The 17,046-nt window shown below is 43.2% G+C and overlaps 1 protein-coding gene across 5 annotated transcripts in view; it reads right to left on the bottom strand.

Annotated features, from left to right (window-relative positions):
* The window catches only part of LOC112994466 (SET-binding protein), a 263,221-nt gene that overhangs the window by 10,635 nt on the left and 235,540 nt on the right, over nt 1-17,046 (bottom strand). For all 5 annotated transcript variants that reach the window (XM_064500827.1, XM_064500828.1, XM_064500825.1 and 2 more), the window contains one exon: nt 724-891. In XM_064500827.1, the coding sequence (XP_064356897.1) occupies nt 724-891 (168 nt within the window). The remainder of the gene's footprint in view (nt 1-723; nt 892-17,046) is intronic.

The following is a 17,046-nucleotide window of genomic DNA, read 5'->3' as shown; positions in this document are numbered from 1 at the left end:
AGAGGTTTGACAAGACCAAGAAACTCCTAATGGGTGCATGCAGGCTGATGTACTGAGGCTTCCCCATTCATTGGAAATTAAGACACAATGCAAGATTAACTTCTTTATCCATGCTGAGAAAGGGCATGACGACGACTGAATGACTTGGCTCAATTTCTGACTGTAAAAAGCTATCAGCTTCCTCATCTGATTCAAAATAGAAGCACAAAATATAAGTTGATTGAAAAACATGCTACTCTGACTTATTTATTCCAAAATATTTTAAACCACAGTTCATTGCACCAGACAATTTCACATTTGCAAGACAGAATATTATGCTAAAATCACTGAAGTATGCAAAAAGAAATCTCAGCTGCTCTTTAGATATTCACTGTGTATTCGGCATGTTCGTACTACAGGGATGGAGACATTCAAAGAAGTGAACAACAGGGCTCAGCAGAACACTCACGAGTCATAGTCCCCTGCTAGACCATAGGGGTTTGTGCTATTTATGTCCTTATTATTGCACAAATGGTAGCACGCGAATGAAATAGATTTGATATGCCAAGATATCATTACGATAAGAAAATATTAGAAAAATTACAGCCTGATTATCACATCAGATATGCAATTTTCACACTCAAATGAAACTACTCAAATCAGGAAGAGCCATACAAGTCTGCATGGAGTCCTGAAGGAAGAAGATGGAGAATAAATAGAGGGGATGGAGGAAAACAACATTACCTGCTTCAGATGTTGCTGATGATGAAGGTAGGAGAGATAATACTGGAGTTGGCATTGCAACACTGTCAACAGCTGCTGGTTTCCTTCTGGTCATCATATTACAGGCAGAACTTTCCATTTTACTATGAAGTGAAGTCTGGTCTGCTTTTAAGTGGGGACCTGCAATTCCTGGGGAAGGAAACAAAATTTGGATGAACACTGATGAAGTAACCTAACTTGAGAATATCTGCAAATGGGTAGCCAGTTCCAGTCTTTGCTGCCCCAATATATTTCCAGGTTTCCCAGTATATGTGCTTGGAATACAGTCTTGATACTAGTAAGGATCATGATTTTTGTTTGCTTTTAATAATTTTGCTTCAGGATCTACCATCGCTGATCTCTAAAAACAATGGTAAACCAACACAGTAATTCCGCACGACTGCTTCTTCTCAAAGCAAACACACACACACACATATGTACAAAGACAGACATGCTTCATATCTCTATTCAGTGGGATTGTCTATTTATCGTTCCCTGGGTAGTGTATTCTCCACACACTTATATACTTCTGCTCTACAATCACTTGGCTCAGTGGGTGTTTTGTCTGAGTAAGGAGCAGGCATCAGAAACAGCCTCAGTATGTAATTCCCTATCTAAAGCACGTTACACTTCTACTTGTGTTTCAGGAATCCCCTTCCTAATGAAAATTTACCTTGCAAGTCATCAAAGAGGTGGGAGCATAAAAAAAGATGAAAAAAAACCTTTGTCATACACTTTTCTACCAACAGCTTCTGACGGAATCAGAATTATTCTCACATGGATTACAGCATGGAACAAGTGAGAGTGGTAGAAATATTCCAAAGAGATCACATGTTTTAGAAAAATAATAGTTATACAAGAAGGGCTGATAGATTCCTCCCTTGGCAATGTTTCTCAAACCTTGTTATGATTTGAACCCATTTTGTTTGCTTGTACATGTGTCAGGTTTCAACTGCTTGGGTTGAAATTTTACATATTAGATAGCTGCATGTGTCTGCTATATCTGAATGTGCATCCAGCCACTTTTTTTTATACATATATATACATATATATATATAGTGTGTGTGTGTGCGTGCGTGTGTGTGTGTGTGTGTGTGTGTGTGTACATATTGCATGTACATATGTAAGTATACAAATTTACCAAGGAGAAAGGCAGCCAAAATGACTCAGTCATTTTTTACAATAAAGTTGGGGGTTTTTTTTGCCCATTTTAGATAACGCCTAGCAGCTGCTTCTTTGTATAACTCCAGTAACCCCCACTCTGCTAACTTATGAAAACTTGCTTCCAGTCTCTGAGATGCTGGGCTTCAACATATCCAGGACAGTCATTTATTTTTCAAAGGTAATCCCTCACAAACTGTTTATCCTTTCAAATCTCAACCTGCACTCAGATCTCAAAGATACATTAGATTTAAGCAATTAAACTACACAGGACCCCAGAACGGCTGAGGTTGGAAGACACCTTTGGGGGATCTTGGTCCCCACTCAAGCACCGTCAATGAAAACAGGCTGCCCAGGACCGTGTCCAGCCAAGTTTTGAATATCTTCAAGAACAGAGACTCCACCACCTCTCTGGACAACCTGTTCCAGTGATTAACAACCCTCACAGTAAAAAAGTGTTTTTTTCTTATAATTAAATGGAATTTACTGTGTCTATATTTGTGACCGTCGCCTCTTGTCCTACCACTGGATACCACTCAGAAAAGTCTGGCTGCATCTCCTTTACTCCCTCCCTCAGGTATTTATTACACATGGATAAGATATGCCAGAGTCTTCTCTTCTCCAGGCTAAACAGTCTCAGCTCTCTCAGCTTCTCTTTGTATGACAGAGGTTCTAGCCCTTAATCATTTTTGTGGCCCTTCACTGGACTTGCTCCAAGGATGTCTATGTCTCTCTTGCACTGGGAAGCTCCGAACTGGACACAGCACTCCAGATGTGGCCTCGCCAAGGCTGGGTAGAGGGGAAGGATCACCTCCCTCAACCTACTGGCAACACTCCGTCTAATGTAGCCCAGGATGCCATTGGCCATCTTTGCCACAAGGACACACTGCTGGCTCATGGTCAACTTGGTGTCCGCCAGGACTCCCAGGTCCTTCTCTGCAGAGCTGCTTTCCAGCAGGTCAGCCCCCAGCCTGTGCTGGTGCATGGGGTTACTCCTCCCTAGGTGAGGGACCCTGCACTTCCCTTTGTTGAACTTCATAAGGTTCTTCTCCGCCCATCTCTCCAGCCTGTCCAGGTCCCTCTGAATGGCAGCACAGCCCTGTGGTGTATCAGCCACTCCCTCCCAGTTTTGTATCATCAGCAGACTTGCTGAGGGTGCATTTGATTCCATTGTCCATGTCATTACTGAAGATGTACTTGTAGGAGCCTTTCTTGTTGCCCTTCATGCTCCTCACCAGATTCAACTTCAGGCTTTGGCTTTCCTAATCCCATTCCCACACACTTGGACAGTATCTCTGTATTCCTCCCGAGTCACCTTTCCCTGCTTTCTCCTCTTGTACATTTCCTTTTAATGTTTTGTCAGGAGCTCCTTGCTCATTCATGAAGGCCTCCTGCTGCCTTAACTTGTTTTCCTGCTCACTGGGATGGACCATTCCTGAGCTTGGAGGAGCCGATCCTTGAATATCAGCCAGCTCTCCTGGCCTGCTCTTCTCTCCAGGACAGACTCCCATGTCTTCTTTCAGGAAGGCCCTGAAGGGGTCAAAGTCTGCTCTCCTGAATTTTAGGTTTGTGATTCTGCTGTTTCCCTTGTTCCCTCCTCAGCTCCACCATCTCTCATGGTCAATGCAGCCAAGACTGCCCCTGACCTTCACATTTCTGAACAGAATGAACACATTTCTTACTCTTTGTAAGTACAAGGTCCAGCAGAGCACCTCTCCTTGTCAGCTCCTCCATCACCCGTGTCAGGAAGTTGTCATCAATGCACTCCAGAAACCTCCTAGTTTTGCTTGTGCCCTGCAGTGCTGTCACTCCTGCAGACATTGGGTTGGTTGAAGTCTCCCATGAGGACTTGAATGTGAGGCTCCTTCTGCTTGTCTGAAGAAGGCCTCATCTACTTCTTCCTGATTGGGTGGTCAATAGAAGACACCAGCCATGTTGACCATATTGGTCCACCTGCTAATCCTGACCTATAAGCTCTCAAAAAGCTCCTCCTCACTTGTTCCTCAGCAGAGCTCCATGCATTCCAGTTGCTCTGTCACATAAAGAGCAACTGTCCCTCCTCTCCTTCCCAGCCTATCCTGACAAAAAAGCCTGTATCCATCCATCACAGCATTCATAGACCTCTAATTCCTTTGCTTGTTCTGCATGCTGTGTGCATTACTGTAGAGGCACTTCAAAGTGGCACCCATTTGCGATGATTTCCCAGAAAAGGTATGAGAGCTTCCCCATAATGCTATCCTGGATGTTCTTCCTTATTTGTGTACATATGCTTGAAGTGGGCCCCTTTCAGCTCTGTTTTGCTAATTAGGAAGGCTCTCCTGCCCACATCATCCTGCACCCTTTGATTGTCAACCTGGTCCACCACTTCCTCACTTGATTGTGGGCCATCATCTCCCTCCTCTGTTGTACCTAGTTTAAAACTCTCCTCACCAGGTTGGCCAACATGCTAGCAAAGATGATTTTGCCCCACTTAGTCAGGTGGATCCTGTCTCTTCCTGGCAGTCCTCAGACCTCAAAGAAGGTCTCATGGTCATAAAAACCAAATCCTTGTTGCCAACACCAGCTGTGCAACCAATTATTGGCCCACAGGATCCATCCTCCCCAAGCAGCAGGATTGAGGAGAAAACCACCTGGGCCCCAATGCTCTTGGCCATTGCCCTCAGAGCCATGCAGTCACGCGTGATACGCTCCAGGTCTCCTCTGGCAGTATCATTGGTGCCCATATGGAAGTGCAGCAGGGGGTAATAGTCTAAGGGCCGGACAAACCTCAGTGGAGGCCTCTGATGTACCAAAGGTAGATGCTCTAGTCGGTGCTTGGGACTGTGCCCTGCGGTGTGTCATAACCATTGCTGAGGATGTTTATGCTGCCCTTAGCAGAACTTCTCTTGATCAACAGGAATAGCTGACAGATCTTGTTAGAAGCTGCTACAGCTTGCTAGAAGTCATGGCTTCCTGCAGCTATCCTCTTCCAGCAGGAGCAGGTACCCTGAAGTTCCTCAAAGAGTTCCATGATGATCCCAGAAGCAATTCCCAGAAATTCAAGAAGATCTCAAAGCAGAGCACAGAAACTGTGTTCTCAGTGGCCACCTCTGTTGGTTGCACTTGACCTCTCTAGATATGAACTAACATTTCCTTCAGAGTTGCCATGAACAGTGCTACCTTTCTCCCTGCACATGAAATGTAAAATAACAGGGATCCTATATGCAGCCCCAGAAATTGCAGAAGTCATCTCCACCAGACTCAAGCACAGAAGATCTGTGCTGGTGAGAGGAGTCTGAGAGACTGGGTGCAAGAGACTGGGCCACTCTAGGGTAGTAGTCCTGATGAAAAGCCTTTGGACTTAATGGATGAGAATGGGTCTGAAACAGAAAGGACCAAAATAGGATTGCAGCAGAAGAGTTCATGGCTTGGTGGAGACATGCAGACGAGTCTCTGGCTATTGGATCACACATCCTTCCAGAGCCTCAAATCAAGTAGTAAGTATCTCAAATTGTATCCATTCAACTTTAATCTCTCTCTGCTCAGTTCCTCTATTGCAAATGAGAACAATAATATACCCCTCAACTCAAGAGCAGTGCTGCGAAAATAAAATTATCAACATTCATGAAACATTCATCTACTTGTAGCAAGGTTTAGAAACACAGAATAAATGAGACGTGAGATCGCACACTGAGTAACGACAGGAAAATCACACTATCAAACAGCTGTGCATTAGGTGAGTGCTATACATTGAATAAAGCAGCGTCCCATAGAAAAATGGGGATATTTGACCAGGCAATTATGCGTATGGAATCAGAGCACTGTGCAACTGTGCCTACACCAAAAAGGAGCCGAAATAAGTTTTCACGACTTCATAGTGCCACAGCAGTATTTGTTCATGAATGTAGTTTGTGTGCAAGAAATGTGCATACGTGGGTGTATGCCTCAATACACACATACATACATGCATGTGCATACGGTACATAATAATGCTAACGACCTCATAAATTCAACATCTGGTTCTAATTAAACTGGAGGGCCTATATAAAGAGCTGTATGAAAATATGCAGCTGTAACCTGTTGACCTCTATTGATAAAAAAAAAAAAAAGTCTCTGTGAAGCTGTGCTTCAACATATCAAGGGACAGTCATTCATTTTTCAAAGGTAATCCCTCACAAACCACTTATCCTCTCAAATCTCTACCTGCACACAGTGTTTGCATTAGGGACCTTGATTTATGGATTCCCACTCCTTGGATGGAGAGGCCTACTTCCTGTTGCCGTGGTTACTTGGATCTTGGTTCAAGGTTAAACTACTCCCAAATCAAAATCAGTGGCAGGCACAGCATCTAACAGCCAGGTTATTGACTACCCTAGGATGCTTAAAGGTCAAAGACCAAAGTGCTGCTTACTGCCTTTGGGGTGAGTCAATATTTTCAATATTTTTATTCTGTTTCTTCTGAAGAAGCAGTTGCTGCTCAATTACCACCTATCTAGGTTTAGCAAGGTCATACAAATCATTGAGGAAAACCCTCCTCCTACACATGAGATACAAATGCAATGAATTACTTCAAAGCCTACGTGGTCCAACAGCAGCTCATCACCGGTGAATCATGGCTTCACCATCTCTGTTTTGTCCCCTACACTTCGTTTCTTCATTCTGCATCACTCACCTCACTGAAATTCATGTCTGAGCTGAGAAGCAGGAGTAATTAACTGCTCTGGAGCTGCTAATAAGTAAGAACCACCAGGTTTCTTTCATGCATATCGAAATGCAAGCAGAGGAACCGAGGTGCTGTTGGAGACGCAAGGCGGCACCGTGATTTGCAGTGCTTCAGCTGGCAGCGGTGGGAGACTTCTGCCTCAAGCGGAGGGACCAGGCTGATGCAGCGCCTTTCCCTTTCGTTGGGCTTTTCTTCTCATTTTGGGTGTTCTGCTCAGGAGGCCGCACACAAGGGACCCCCACAATTCACTCCGCCTTTGAATCACGGGGAAATAAATCCTCCTGACATCTCAGTTCCACAACACTGCCAAGAGCTGAGAGTTTAAAATTCACGCAGCTCATGACCCCAGGGTATTTTATCCTTTGCTGCTGTCCCAGAGAAGGGGAGAGAGCGCAAGCTGATATAGGCGGGAGTCCGATCTTATTTCCCGCCTGGTTTTCTGTCGATCTTTGTGGATTTCCGCTGATTTAGGACCCACTTAAGTGAGATATCCCACTAAAGATTCCTATCTTAACTTCCCTGTGTCCTGCTGATATCATAGATTATAGCGCATGCACATGCCAGTAAGCAACGGGGGACAAAACAGAGAGGAAATCAGTCATTATTTGTTTAGTGAAAAAGGGGCAAAGGGAAAGGACAACTTCAAAAGCAAGGGCAGACAGAAAGGAGATTATAAAGAACCTAAAACAATAAAGGCATGATTATAAATAAATAATCATAATGGTCATAAATAAAAGGGTGAATCAGGAGTAGCACCATTTGAGTTCAAGGCAGACTGGCAGAAAGCCTGTGCAGGAGGGAAAACAATAATGATGCAAAACCGGCCTTTTCTTAAAGATTTATGGCTCCCTGGATACTTGGATAAAAAACTGGCATTCATCATTCACTGGCTAAGCAACTTCTGAGCTCTGGGTGATAATTAATACATTAATTTTAAAGGCCCAGTCATTATTATTTTGTTATTAAGTACTTACATTGCAAGTAATGTGGTTGAGTTGCATTGTGCTAGGCTCTGTACAAACGGATTAATTAACAGCCCTGGCTTTCCTGATAGATCATGCTCGCTCTGCTCATTGCACTCGTCTGTTTTCTCTCATCTTGTACTTATATGGGAAGGTTCTTGGACAACATCCACCTTTTCTTCTTTTATTTGTGTACAGAATCTAGTACGACGCACCGCCAGCCTGCAACTCTTAAGGGCCAGTTCGGGAGAGATAATAAATATGAATTTGCCATTGAAGAGCAGAAAAAAAATCAGCTGATAAAATTGATCTCTGCGAAGATACCGCTATGGAAGATTTTTCCTTAGAGAGTTCATTACATTGGATTTCATACTCCCCGCGGACTTCTGGAAATCCGCTGCTTTACTTAAATTGTTTATGCATCAGGCCATTGTTATCGGAAAAACTCTTCCAGAGGATTTTTCTCCCAGCCTCTTTGCACAATTTAGCTACACAGTGCAGTTGTATGGGAATGCACATCTAAACATTAAGCTGGTCATATTATTTGCATTTTGATAATGGCTCCGTTTTGAATAGAGAACCAGAAGAAACCTCATATCTGGATGCAACTTTTTAAAGGCTGATTTTAAATAAATCAGTCAAAAGTTTGGCACTGCATCATATCCCAGAAGGGAGAACTGAATTACTATGTGATAAATGCAGTTAAGGAAAGTAATTATTCTTTCTTAAAGTAATATTATTTCCTTTTTATTACCTTTCTAACTTATGGAATTCATTTCCCTGGCTTCTATTTGACATGCATTATCATTTAAAAATAACTGTACTTTCAATGTACAGCACTGCTTTATGGCTCTAGGTCCTTTTATCTTCCTCCTTTTTCCACCATCACATTAGAGACTTCAAATTTTTACCTCTTCTGTGAGGGGATTCTATTCCACAGGATGTGTGTCCCTGAATAAAACCAAGTTCCTGTGGAATAATAATAATAAAAAAAAAGCTCTCACTGCCAACAGGGAAAAATTGAAGACACGAAGACTGCTTTATTTCATTCCAGCTATTTTCCTATCTCTGTTTTTTTTTTTTTTTTTTTTTTTAAATCGGGATAGCTTTAGACTCTAGAGAAAGTGAGGGGGAGACCGAGAAAGCCATCATTAGATAGATCTTCTGATCTTTATCTGCAGTAGCACAGTCAGAAGAGCTAATGCTATGATGATAGCTTTGAAATCTCTTAGGAATTGGATAAAGAGAAGCGATAGTGATGAACTCCCAGCTAATAAACACAGAGTGCTTATTTCTGCAGAATGATCAATTTCCAGATGTCCTGAGGCTTGTCTGATACAGCTGATTTACTCATTCGCCCTCACTTCACTAATAAAGCTCAGGTCCAACATCAGATTAGAGAAGCGCCAGATTTCTTAAAGGGGCAGGAGGAGGGCTGGCATCGTGGCACGCAAATGCTGGGAGACAAGCTAATCTATTCTGCCTCCTCCTATAACCACCAAGCTGTCTTAAACAGCTGCCTTCCGCCACTGAAATCATACACTTTATCCGCTTTGGGTTAGTACAGTAATACAGACAATTAATTTGTTATCTTGTTAGTGGAAATTTAATGCAATGATCTAAAAGAACCCTTACATATTGTGATAAACTTTAGTGCCTCCAGGGCGCTTCTCTTCCATAGGACTCATTTCACATCCCATCCATTATGTAAATGAGATGTGGAAATAGTTTAGTTCCCCTAATGTATCTGTACACTGATAGATTGCACAAAGTCAGCCCTACTGCAACTAATGAGGTTAAATCCGTCTTGCCATTCCCTTCTACTTGGGTGAATCTCTGTGCCTGACTTCAAGGAATATGGTGCAAGTCCTCCTCTTCATTTCTTCGTGGCGATGATGGTGTTTCCTGACAGCGAGCATAGCGACAGCAGCTCCGTACCTGAGGCCGAGCAGAGAGCCACTTAGGCAAGTGCAGCAGCCGCTGTTGCTGCGTGCAGATGTGGGCTTACAAGCTCCAAACCATCCTCCGTTGGAGAGGGTACCGGCACGGCGGAGAGCTGCAGGCTGCAGCCATCAGCAGGGTGTAATGACATGCAACGTGTAGCTGCTAACATTATCTGCGCAAGAACTAAGCCCAAAGAGGAATGGGGAAGACCGTTCTAGTTTGCTCCTCATCAGAACGAGTCTCAAATCCCCATTGCCCCTCCAGCTATGAGGACGATCAGCTGTAATGTGATTCAGAAGCCCAATCTCCCGCCTGTTTCAACTCCGTGTTTGCTGTGAATTAGCCTTCCTAGGAGATACAGCCTTGCAGTTTGGTTTTGCTTTGGGATTGCTTTTTCCAGGAGGAATTACAAGTTCTCCGTTACATTCCCTTCCCACCTCCTCTGCATATTGCAAGCCTGGAAGCAGAGGGGGCCTGAATTAGGAAACTGAGGAACACCGGCTGTGTAGCCTTCGTCATGGGAGAGGACGGGATGCGCATTTGGAAGTTCAACCACTCATGGACTGAGAGGTGAAAAGGAAGCTAATGGAGCTGGTGGAAGCAGCTCGTACGCTGATTCAGTACCAACCCATAACACAACGTGCGCTCAGTCTCGATTTACTCCTGCCCTCCCTACGTGCCCTTCCCATGCCTCCAGGCCCTTTAAGCTGTGCAGGAGTGAAGTTTGAAATTGTCATCGAAGCAACCACTGACATTAGTCATGCCAGGAAGTGATGAACACATGGAATGAGGATTTCCAGGAGAACTTGGATCAAAGTAGGAGAAAATATTGGTTACATCCAGGTGACAGCAATCAATAAATTTAATGAGAGAAAACCCTAAGGGTTCAAAAGGCTAATTCAGAGTCAAAGGCTCTTCTTGCCCAGAACCTGAACCTTTTGGTTTAGCAGAAAGTTGCAGTTTACAGTTGTTGCAGACTGACAGAATCAAGAGAGACAAACAGAGACTGATGATGCTGAAGAAATGAAATTCACTGTGAAATATCCCAGAGATTGAATCATTTAATACACAGCGATGAAGAACTAAATTCTGTTGCAGGGGGGGAAGGAGAAAAATTAAAATCTTCAGAAGGAATGAAAAGAAAAAGAAATGTTGGAGGAAGTAAAGGAAGAGAGTGTGGAAGGGTTCCTATTAAGGCATAAAAAGCCATTAGGTACATGGAGGGCAGAAATAAAAAGACTTGCAGCTAGAAGCAAGAAACTACCTGGAGGTGAGTAGTCACACTGAAATGAACTGTCACAGTGATGAGGATATGCTCATTGGGGAGGAAGAAAAAAGAAGATAGGATTTCTTTCTCAAGAACACAGCTGAGAAAAGACAGATGGGGGGAATTTTAGTCTGTAAGTAATGAGAAAAGTCAAGAGTGGTGTTTTGAGTTGTTGTTTTTCTTAACAACAGGGATGATCATTTTTAAATGTGGCAGATAGAGCTGATATCCCCTAGGCAAATGGAGTTGGGAACAGTTCATATTTATCACACATTAAATGGGACACTGACAGCTTTGGTAGGACTGTGCCGGCATGAAGCATAGGCAGAAGAGTCAGGCCACTAGTGAGGGGAGGATGAACGAGGCACATGGATTGGGCTGGTGCAAGGAGGGAGTCATTTTTTAGGCATATCCAGTGCAGAAAGAGAGAGAGAAGAAGGCATTGTAGAAACAGAGATGAAAGCTCAGAGAAGGTAGGAAAATAATTAGCAAAAATCTTGCTGAAAAAGCTCAGATCAGATATCTCCACTGAAGAAAAGCATTGCAATGTCCCTCCAGAAACTGAAAAGCTTAGGCATCCAGTAGAAGGTAACATCTGTATGATGCACAAACTTAGGTGGTATTTTTTCTTTTTAACCAAAATGTGGTATTTGCACTAAACCTATGTAAGGTCTCCTTTGACAATGTGTATGTTAGAAAAGTAAAAAGTACCATGCAAAAGTAGATGTTGCTGGAACTCATTTGCCCATACAGCTGCACGAAGGGAAAGCAAGAGGATAAGGATGAGGTAGTCAGCTCCACCATCTGATTGAATCCAGCAATATTTGAACTGTTTTCCAGATGGGTCCATCCTTTCCAGCCACTGTGGCAGCAAGCAAAGGGGACCATGCTGCCACGATAGGCGCTTGCTGTCAGGTAGGATGAGGATGGGCTGAAATGCTTTACCGAAAGTCAGCTATAGAGCTGATAGGAGCATCCAAGACTGCTGACTTCTGAATTAGTGTTTTCCCTACTGGGCCACATGGTCTTTTCATTTTTCTGCTTTATCTGTAATACGCTATGCCCCAGTTCATGCAATGAGAAATACTCCGAGTATGACATGCATTTGAAGTGAAATCTCAGCACTTAATGGAACTCCCAGTATACTCTGCAATCTAGCAGACTGTAACTGAGGAGTTTTTATTTTTAGAAAGTCTCGTGCTGGCTTTGTTTTAATATCTGAGTCCATTCATCCCAGTTTAATGCTGATTTATCACTAAAATGAGTGCTTGCTTTATCAGCACCAGCGATGAAAAATAATACACACTGGGAGCGCATATATTGTTCTCTCTCTCACTCCCATTCTGTATTCGAGATCGATAGATATGGGGGCATTTTTTACCTTTCATTCTGAAAACCACGATAATTGACTGCAATATGAAAACTGAAATCTGTTTAAACAGATGCATAGGTAAGATCATAAATGTTATTGCCAATTAACCTCAGTGACAAAGAAGTTTAATAACTAGCTAGCATGATGATATATAGTACTCTAATTGTTGGTCTATTCTAATGGCATTCTGAAAACACCTAAAATATTTAAAAAGGATCAAACGGAGTACGATATTACTCCAGCTCAGGGTTGCTGTGGATGGAGAAAAGCCAAACAAACAGATCTAGAACTCAAGATTTTTCCTGAAATTCATCCTTTCCTTGGCACCCTGTCCAAAACCTCAGTGATACACCATTGCTCTGATAGGAACTTCAGTGTAAAATCTTTGGATTTTATATTTTTTTCAAAGGAAAATTCAGAAGGAAGTACTTTATTGAGAGTGGTTTTCATTAAAATTCTTGCTGGAGACTGCTTCCTATAACAGTGTAAGAAGGATGGCAGAGAGACCAAATATAATACGGTCAGAGAATGCCTCGGTGGAGTATAGACACAAGAAGGGATCTGAATGATGAAGAAGAGGTTAAAGAGGTGAAGAGTGCACAGTGGAATGAAATACGGAAATAGATGGAAATAGAAGAAAAAGAAGAGATTGGAAAGAGGTGGAGGAGGGAAATCACTTATCACAGATGTGTGAAAAGCAGACTGACAAGAACCAGTATAAAGAGCATATTGGGAAGACCCTAAATGCTCTTAACCACTGACATTTGGAGTTATGCTGTCAATTCGAATGCTATATATCTAAGTGTGAGCCATTCTGAATTTCTAGAGTGCCTCTCTGCATAACTTTGATGCAGGCCTGGCTTCAGTTTTCATATTTACTGGAGCTAAAACAGGATGTTTAAGGCTCTTCAAACAATGAACTTCCCTCCCCATAGCCATATATGCCTACTTAATAACACCAGGCAGACAAAGCAGAAAAGGCATGTTAGGGTAAGAATATTTTCCCTTTACACATCCAGAGTTTTCTGAGGAAACGTCATGCCAGAACAAAGATGATATGAGCAGAGCTTTTCTTTATGTTTGCTTTGCTGGGGTAACAGAATGATACGACAAAAAAAGAAAGATTTAACAGCAGCAGAACCTGCTACAATACTGATGCTGACTGAGATCTTGGTAAGGCCATCAAACTATGGAAAACAACAAACTTTGGGAAACTGGCAACCTCAGGTTCTCAAGCCTGTATGTTTGAAATAGGTTTGACAGTGTATTTTATGTGCTCAGCACTGCATGTTGAAGCAGACATTTACCTAAAGATAAGTCCTAGCTTCAGACAACTTGTGTACAAAAGCTGGCCTTAAAAGTATTGCAGAAAAACTAGAATTCTGGGAGGAAGAAGTCTAAAGGGATCTTATTAAGCAATGTGGGCATGAAAAGTCACTCAGGCTTAGTTTTCTCCAGCTGGGAAAACTCCCCAATAAAATGCCTCAATAAAATTCAATATTTTGGATTTTGACTTCAAAAACAGGTCTATGGATTAGTACTTATGCCCTCCTGATGGTGCTTTTTCTTAATAGCTAAGGAGAGATGGGGTTCATCTCATCGAACTTTAGGTGATCAAAATCCAAGTGTCTACATGAGAGCTCTGTGTCTGAGCTCCCATTATAGGCAACAGAGATCAAATTAATACAATCAGCAGAGTGGAGAGGGTGAGTCATCTGATGAAGTGTATAGGTCTACTTTAGTCTAAGATGAATCAATCTCTAGAATCCTTCAGCTGTATTGGCTAAACTTCCACTGCCTATAACGAAAGTTGAGAAACCTAACTCAAGTAGGTATTTGTGCTGTAGACACCCAAATCTGGGTGAGAGGATCCCATCCACCCAGACCCTCTGTGACCAAACCACAACTTCTCAAGTTGAAATTCATCCTGCTCAAAGGAGACGCTGAAATGTGGAATGTGGTAGGAGTGTAATTGGCAGAGGCCTTCTGCATGGCCAGCAGAAAGAGAGATTTCCGGGGATAATTCAGCTTCTACAGGTCAGTCATGTTGACAACTGGAGGAACTTCTCTCTTAACTCTAGAAATTAGACGCCTATCATGGCTGCCTTAGTTAGGTGCCCAAAGTTAAAGAGGGACGAGTCTCGTGATTTGATCTAGTGGCTCTATATAAGCACCTGGTTGTATCTGAAATGCCTGTAAGGCATTCGAAACATCTGTGTGAGGCTGGCAGGCATGTGAAAGGGCTTTGGGCAAGACCTCTGCCCTTCTGGAACAGCAGCTGGAGGCCAGACAGGATGTCTTGGGCATCTCAAGTGACACGGGACAACTCTGCGTGGGCAACTGAATTGAGCCCTAAGCCTTCATCTTAGCTTGTCCCAAAGTCCTCATCATTGTTGGTATCCCCGTCACCAACAAACGAGCAGCACAAACATGCCATGCCAATGCTTCTCTGAACGGAAAACAAAACGGCTGCAACACAAGGCATCAAAGTATACGTACTATAAAACTAAATCTGCGGAAACTTCCTGTGCTCCTTTAGAATGGATTCCTTACCCAGGAAGAAAATTAGACATATTTCTTTCTATCCCATGATAAAAATCTTTTGTTTGGCACTATAAAGAAGAAAGTACATTTTTTTCTTTCTTCTAGGAAGCAAAGCATTAAAAAAAAGCCAACAACGGTGCAATTCAAAACTGCAGGTGAGAGAGAACCACAGGAACTTATGGGACACAGCTTTGTAATTGCTAGTATGTACAGAAGGGATCAATGAAATAAATATAACCTATCCCAATAGATACAAGTACAAGCCACTCTAAATGCATAACTCACTTCGCCTGTGTTGGAAGCTAACTCAAAGCAAAGAGGGCAAAATGTCTCAGAATGATTAGACAACTAACTAAGCTTAACATTTCCTCTCTCCTCTTGTTTATCCATTCTTCATTGTTCATTTAGTGATGGGAAAAGGCACTGGAAGCAAAACTGTCAAGACGGTTCATACACATGCATCACTTAAATCCAGCTCAACCTCTCGAAAAAGCCTCTAAAGACAGCCTAAGTTATGGTTGGGCCTTAAACTGGGCTTCTCCACAGGAATTTCTCTCCTCCGCACAAACACAAGAACCATTTCACCTGGAGACGTGACTCTTTAAAGATGAAAAAAGAAAAAAAAAAGCCAACACAAAATGCCAAAGACTCATCAGTAAAATATCATCCATTGATGAAGATTAACTGTTTCAGTGAGGGCAAAAACATGTTTAGCAACTGCTGGGCATTTTCAGGGAATGCTGTGCTATTTCTGCATAGCCGTGCGGCTGTTTCTCATTCCAGGAGTTAAAAAAAGAAATAAAAGTCTTCTGTTTTTTTAAATGATCTGGAACCACTTGGCATGTGACTTCTGAAGTGTTTAGCACAGTCTTACGAAAATGTCATGAAAATTTATCAGCCTAGGCCCCAAATCTACTTGCCTGCCTTGTATCATCAGTCATCATGCTAATGAAAATACTAATGACATTTCAATTGCGTTTCAAGAGAAATGAGCTGCTTCAGCTGAACAGGAATTAGAAAAAAAATTAAATTTTTGCATGAAGAGTATATGACTCCCTCTTTTTATTGTTATTAACTAGTTGAAGCGTGTGGCTTCGATCAAGTCAGGGGTCTCCACTGCAAAAGTCACAGTAGACATAAACAGTGAGAAACAGGCCATGTCACAAAACAGAGAAAGGAAAAAAAAAAGGCAAGACCCGAAAGTGGAATAGGAAGCAGAAACCCTCAAAATGTTTAAAAGTTAGACACTAAAGTTCAAGCTAAGTCATTTTAGGACTTTTGATAGTCAACAGAGGTAAGCAGACATCTCCAGAGGGCAACTCATCCCAGCAGGGTTAGATGCCTATGTTTGTGTAAGATTAATTGCCCCTGGCGGCACCTCAGCTGGCTAGCTCAGGCCCACACATCTCTCTCTCAGATGTCAAAGTGTGGCCAGATGAATTGCAGGCAAAGCATCTTCTGCCCCCACAGCATGGCAGGTCAGTGAGGGATGTGGCTTCGCTCTCCTGATCCCCAGCCCAGCGGCCTACCACAGCCACGGTCTCTGGGGAGCTCCTGCGAAGCGTGCAAGTAGAGCACACCTCCCAGAGCACGGGAGCTGGAGAAACACAGCCATCCAGTTCCCTGGGTGGCAGCCAATGGCCCAGCCTTGCATTGCCATAATGCTCTCTCTCCGAAAGATGGAGAGGCCCTGGTTGATGAAGGTGTCAGTAGATGGTGCTGGTGAGCAAGGGGTGCAAGCTCTGGTTTCTCTGCTCCTTGCTCATGTGTAGTGTCAGTTGCTATCCTGCAGCTCACATTTTCCCTGGAGATCTGAAGCCAGAGAGCTTGAACCCCAAGCAGGGATCGGCTCTGCCTGTGGACATCAGGAAAGTCCAGGAGGAGCAGATGTGCTGAAGGTCTGCAAAATGCTGGCATCTACAATGGCCCGAAACACACTGAAAAGGAGTTTCACTGCTGGGGCGGCAGAGTCTAGAGACAACGACGGGTAAAGGAAAGTTCAGAAGAAGGTTTGCACACACCTTGACGTACCCAGCTGCAGACACCTGACAGGCAGGGAATGGGGAGGAAACAACCTTTCTGGGTCTCACAGCGGACACACCTGGAAGCTGTGGTCATGCGACAAAGGTGAAGCTTTGGCAAGGGGCTTTGGCAAGTGGTGTGGGTGGACACGGCCTCTGCAAGGAGGGACTTGCTCCTATGCATGGCCATACCATGGTGCTTGGGAAAGGTCCAGCTCTGATGGAGCTGCCTGCAGCAGTGGATGAGTGGACTGGACAACCCGAGGGTCAATATCAAGTAAGCTCCTAAACCAGCTCTCCTAGCAAATACTTAAAATTTTGGAAATTTGGAA

The sequence above is a fragment of the Dromaius novaehollandiae genome, chromosome W (genome assembly GCF_036370855.1).
Source record: "Dromaius novaehollandiae isolate bDroNov1 chromosome W, bDroNov1.hap1, whole genome shotgun sequence".
In the NCBI taxonomy this organism is placed as follows: Eukaryota; Metazoa; Chordata; class Aves; order Casuariiformes; family Dromaiidae; genus Dromaius; species Dromaius novaehollandiae.
This window is presented reverse-complemented; position numbering and strand designations above follow the sequence as displayed.